General features: G+C 51.5%; 1 protein-coding gene across 1 annotated transcript; it reads left to right on the top strand.

The window, feature by feature from the left end:
* The first annotated feature begins 1,520 nt into the window (after positions 1-1,520).
* LOC123103012 (probable glycosyltransferase 3) lies at positions 1,521-4,688 on the top strand. The gene is made up of 2 exons (XM_044524497.1): positions 1,521-3,195; positions 4,390-4,688. The coding sequence occupies exon 1, from the start codon at positions 1,796-1,798 to the stop codon at positions 3,131-3,133; it is 1,338 nt and encodes a 445-aa protein (XP_044380432.1). The 5' UTR covers positions 1,521-1,795; the 3' UTR covers positions 3,134-3,195; positions 4,390-4,688.
* The last annotated feature ends 1,084 nt before the right edge of the window (positions 4,689-5,772 follow it).

Below are 5,772 nucleotides of genomic sequence, written 5' to 3'. Positions count from 1 at the left end.
ATGATTGAACCCATTACAAAGCACCTCTCACACTGAAGGTAAATCAATATAGTTGGCCAAACCAAACGGATAGAAGGAGAGAAATACAAAGCTATAACAATGATGCATAATAAAGTTCAGAAAAGACTCAATTACTTTCAATGAATAATCTGATCATAAACCCACAATTCATCGGATCCCAACAAACACACCGCAAAGGAAGATTACATCGGATAGAACTTCAAGAAGGTCGATGAAAACATTGTATTGAACATCAAAGAAAGAGAAGAAGTCATCTAGCTACTAGCTATGAACCCGTAAGTCTGTGGTGAACTACTCACGCATCATCGAAAGGCAGCAAAGATGATGTAGAAGCCCGCCGATATCGATTCCCCCTCCGGCAAGTACCGAAAAAGGCCTCAAGATAGGATCATGGAAGTACAGAAGCTTGCAGTGGCTGAAAAAGTGTTTTGGGTTGCTCTCTGTTGGTTTGGGAATGTTTGTGAATTTGTGGAGGTGGAATTAGATCAAATGGAGCTATATGGGGCCCGTGAGCTCAGGGGGCGCGCCCTGTGAGCTCGTGGCTCTCCTGTAGGTCTTCTGACCTCCTCCCGAACCCTTTAGGGTCCCTTCTGGTCCAAACAAAATCATCGTAAAGTTTCATGTGTTTGGACTCACGAGGGTTTTCAATCGTTTGGAACATGTCATAACACCCACAAGGCTAGTGCCACTAAAGCACTGCTACATGGACGATATTTTATGGCCGGTTTTCGCACGACAGAAGATTGCAGTCCTGTATCCCATTAGCTCAGTGGGCTACAACCGTTGATCACCAGTATTGTGCGAGTTTTGTCCGCCAACCATCGTTTGCATAGTGATCCTGGCGCAACAAACCCTAGAGGAGATCAAAGCTTGGAAACAAGCCGGTGTGCGAGTGGTAGGGCTGCGTAGATTTGCGTAAGAGTAGACTACATAATTATGTTGGTGCGGGTGTACCTACGGTGATGTTCGCATCATTCTTAGGTCTCTTGTAAACAAAGTTGTTTCTCTTTTTCTATACAAATATGATATAGCCTTTGATGTACTCTAAAAAAATCCTATAAATCAAAGATGCCCTTCATGCGCCAGCATGAGAAAAAACACAAGACGATTTTGACGGCATTTTTAGTTGTATGTGGATGGCAATTTTTTTCAGAGCGACATGATATTTTCTGAGAAGAGTCACCCACATAACGACTAAAAATTTCATGAAAAGAGAGGCCCTTCATGCGTACTGACACAGAACGATAGCAGTCAACGTTCTACCCACCAACTCCTCCCGATCCGTTCCTGGGTTGCCGCCAAATGTCACCCAAATCACAGATTCGGCCAAACGCCGGAAGGAAACGTCCACACGCACCGACGCACATGAATACACCGGCCTTGTTTCCATGCATCCGATCTCGGAAAAGTTTGGCAGATCAACGCGCCGTACCGGCGAGTATCATCATATTCTAATACGAGGCAGGAATCGAAGCTGGCCTGCCATCCACTGCCGATCTCGCAATTTCATATTCCCCGGAACTCGCGCGCCGCTGACTTCCTCCGCACTCCGATCGATGAAGACGGAAGCGTCGGCGCCCACTAACCGGCACGTCGTCGTCGATCCCAACCAAAACCCTCCTCCTCTCCTCGTCTCCACAGAGGAGCTCGTAGACACTATACATCTCGGAGCAAGGCGCTCCCGGCCCAAGCCAACCATTGCGCCAGGATCGAGAGAGAGGAGAAGCTACGCTAGCTAGTTAAGTAGTTCTCGGTCGTACGCGCGTCTGCTGCCATGGCGGCCGGCGGGCTGGGGCGGCCGGGGAGGCCGGGGCGCGGAGGGAACAAGCAGATGCAGAAGACCATCAACAACGTCAAGATCACGCTCATATGCGGCTTCATCACCATCCTCGTCCTCCGCGGCACCGTCGGCATCAACCTCATCGCCTTCTCCGGCGACGGCGGTGGCGACGCGGCAGCCGACGCCAAGGTCGCCGAGGACATCGAGCGCATTCTCCGCGAGATACGCTCCGACTCTGACCCCGACGACGAGGACCAGCTCGTCGTCGATGCGTCCTTGTCAGGCAACTCGACGGCCATGCCCGTCGTCGAGGAGAAGAACTACACCCTCGGCCCCAGCATCACGCGGTGGAACGCCAAGCGCCGGCAGTGGCTGTCCCAGAATCCGGGGTTCCCTTCCCGCGACGCGCGGGGCAACCCGAGGATCCTGCTGGTGACCGGGTCGTCGCCGGGGCCGTGCGACAACCCGGCCGGCGACCACTACCTGCTCAAGTCAACCAAGAACAAGATCGACTACTGCCGCCTCCACGGCATCGAGATCGTGCACAACATGGTGCACCTCGACCGTGAGCTCTCCGGCTACTGGTCCAAGCTGCCACTGCTGCGCCGCCTGATGCTGTCGCACCCGGAGGTGGAGTGGGTGTGGTGGATGGACAGCGACGCGCTCTTCACCGACATGGGCTTCGAGATCCCGCTCTCCCGCTACGAGGGGAGCAACCTCGTCATCCACGGCTACCCTGAGCTCCTCAACAAGCAGCGCTCCTGGGTGGCCCTCAACACCGGCAGCTTCCTGCTCCGGAACTGCCAGTGGTCCATGGAGCTGCTGGACGCGTGGGCGCCCATGGGGCCCAAGGGCCGCGTCCGCGAGGCGGCCGGGAAGGTGCTGACGGCGAGCCTGACGGGCCGGCCGGCGTTCGAGGCGGACGACCAGTCGGCGCTCATCCACCTGCTGCTCACGGAGAAGGAGCGGTGGATGGAGAAGGTGTACGTGGAGAACCAGTACTACCTCCACGGCTTCTGGGCGGGGCTGGTGGACAAGTACGAGGAGATGATGGAGAAGCACCACCCGGGGCTCGGCGACGAGCGCTGGCCCTTCATCACGCACTTCGTCGGGTGCAAGCCCTGCGGCAGCTACGGCGACTACCCGGTGGAGCAGTGCCTCACCGGCATGGAGCGCGCCTTCAACTTCGCCGACAACCAGGTGCTCAGGCTCTACGGCTTCCGGCACCGCTCGCTGACCAACCCCAAGGTGAAGCCCGTGGCGAACCGGACGGCGAGCCCGCTCCTGAACAAGGAGGCGTCTCTCAAGATGGACGCCAAGATCGAAACTTAAGTGGCTGATAATCCCTCGTCCCTGAGAAAGATTTTTCAGAGGTTTTCCTGTTGGAGTTCCAGGTTAGGCACAGCAAGATGCCACGTTTTTTTTGCTGTTTTAATTGAATACAGGACAGGAGTAATAGGATTGCTGCAGGTTGTCAATCTCTTTGTTGTTTTGGCTCCAGGACGAAATCAAAAACAGAGAGTTCTGAAGCTTATTTTTGTTCTAAGATGAGTTTTAAAACTTTAAATTACCTCCAGTTGAATGGTTTCATTTTAGACGAGTATTTGTGGTGCACTAGCCGTGTCGCATGCCTCGGGATCATCAATTCTAAACTGATGAACATTGCGCTTATGTGCAAGTGGATCTGGAAGCTGTTCCAGGGAGGGACCGGCCTTTGGGTTGACCTCCTTCGTGCCAAATACTTCCCTCATGGGAATTTCTTTGAGGCTGCACCTCACGGGTCTCCGTTCTGGAACTCCATCCAATCCCTCAAACCATACTTTGCCAGGGGCGCGAGGTTCTCGGTTAATAACGGTCGCTCCACGCGTTTTTGGCACGACGATTGAATAGGCCAGCATCCTCTTTGGTCGGAGTTTGCCCAACTTTATTCCATCGCTGTTGAACCCAATCAACTGATTGCTTCGGCTCTTAGTGCCACACCGCCCCCTATCTACTTTAGAAGGGAGCTTTCGAGGCCGGAGCTGGAAGATTGGGATCGCCTACGGGCTTTGATAGCGAATGTGCGTCTGTCGGACTCCGCAGACTCGGTCTCTTGGAGACTTTCGGGCTCTGGCAAGTTCATTGTCAAGTCCCTTTACAGAGAGTTGTGTCGCGGCCATGCCCCTACAGCAGCCACGGGGCTTTGGAAGGCGCGAATCCCGCTCAAGATTAAGGTTTTTCTCTGGCAACTTTGCCAAGATCACCTTCCTACCTCTATAAATATAGCTAAGCGCAATGGCCCTGCTTCCGGTCCTTGTGCTTTGTGTGGTGACCCGGAAGATGCCGACCACGTGTTCTTCCGGTGTCCTTTGACGCGCTTTGCTTGGAGCGCGGTCCGTGAGGCCGCCGGGGTGGATTGGGATCCACGCTCACGCTCGGAGCTTGTGTCATCCCTAGGTTCGGTCCAGTGCTCTCTACGCCGGATCATGTGGACGTGTGCTTCGGCCATGCTTTGGGCCTTATGGCATATTCGTAACAAGTTTACTATTGAGGGAGTGTTTCCCTCTCACCCCGCTGATGTAATCTTCAAATGCATCTTATTTTTGCAGCAATGGGCACCTCTGGGAAGACAACAGGACTCTGATCTTCATCGCCAAGCTCTAGCACGTCTTCGCTCCGTCTACTCGACGTCTCGAGCCCCGTCGCCTCCGTCTGCTGCCTCATAGGGATGGCAGCCCTTTTGGTCATGGTTTACCCCCGAGCCTGTGTGCTCGTTAGCTTGGCTGGATATGCCATGTAATGCACTTTATATCGTCGCCGTTGCCTTTTGTGGCATGCCTTAGACCATGGTTGACTAGCTTCGGTTCCGTCTGTTTAGTTTGTATGTTTGTGCATGCTGCCTGTGTGAGGGCTTTATTAATTTAAAGCCGGACGTCCCTGATGTCTTTGATCTAAAAAAACAATAGGGCCGATTTGTAGCAGCCGTGTGGTCCTACCTGAATGATCTGTGCAGGTGGTTCCCGGAGATAGTGGGCAGTGACCCGGGTGCGTACGGGGGAGACTAGTATAGGATCTCGCATTAGGTAAGATCAATCACAAAAATTCATATATAAACATTCCTAAAAATTCTGAAATTACATGACAACTTTTCTGCAGAGTGTGTCTACAACTCCGAAAAAAATCAGCACAAAACTCAATGTACAGTTGGAGATTCAAAAAGGATAAATTCAAATGTGAACAGTGAAAGCTTTGGTTGAATAATATTTTGACACTATTTACTTTTAATTTTGTCTTTTTTGTTTCTAGTAATGTAGGTCAAATTAGGAGCACGTGCAGGCATCTGTCCACCGCTGGTCGGGGTGCCACAACCACTTTGCATGTCCACTATTTTGTATGCAACTGCAAGTGTTGTAACTTGACTGCAAATGCATGAGCACAAAACCGACTGCGACAGGGTCAGAAGGGGGTTTGTCGGGAGGACAAGGGCATGCGTTCCGCCCGTCTGCGCGCGTCCGTTTCGACGCAAACGCGGCCCAAAGTTGGGCCGGGAATGAGTCGAAAGCGAATCGAAAACGGACATTAGTCCATTTGCTCCTGTGTGTTAGGTCGCATGTTCTGTTTGTTTACCCCCAAACGAACACGGGCGGACCATTTGGGGTCGTGCGTTGGAGTTGCCCTAACCTACTCTATAGATACATGAATGTGCCAAAAATCATACCTAAATCAGTATACTTTTCAAGCTAAAATACTATGATACCGCAAAACATCCCCCGCACACAAAAATATTGAAGAAAATCCAATGACAAAAAATCAAGTAAGTATCAATGAACAAAGACATATACCCAACAAAAAACAGAAACTCAAACTTTGCAACCAAAATACAGAATTCCACCAATTTCCGGGGCTTAGTCTAAAACATGACAGAAACTGACCAAGGAAGAATATAATACTGAAATTTTCTGAAAAAATAAATTTTCTAAGAAAGAATAAAT

The sequence above is a fragment of the Triticum aestivum genome, chromosome 5A (genome assembly GCF_018294505.1).
Source record: "Triticum aestivum cultivar Chinese Spring chromosome 5A, IWGSC CS RefSeq v2.1, whole genome shotgun sequence".
Lineage (NCBI taxonomy): Eukaryota > Viridiplantae > Streptophyta > Magnoliopsida > Poales > Poaceae > Triticum > Triticum aestivum.
This window is presented reverse-complemented; position numbering and strand designations above follow the sequence as displayed.

Bases quoted from the DNA above. Each gene is read 5' to 3' on its own strand.
- LOC123103012 (XM_044524497.1), top strand. From the start codon at position 1,796: ATGGCGGCCGGCGGGCTGGGGCGGCCGGGGAGGCCGGGGCGCGGAGGG.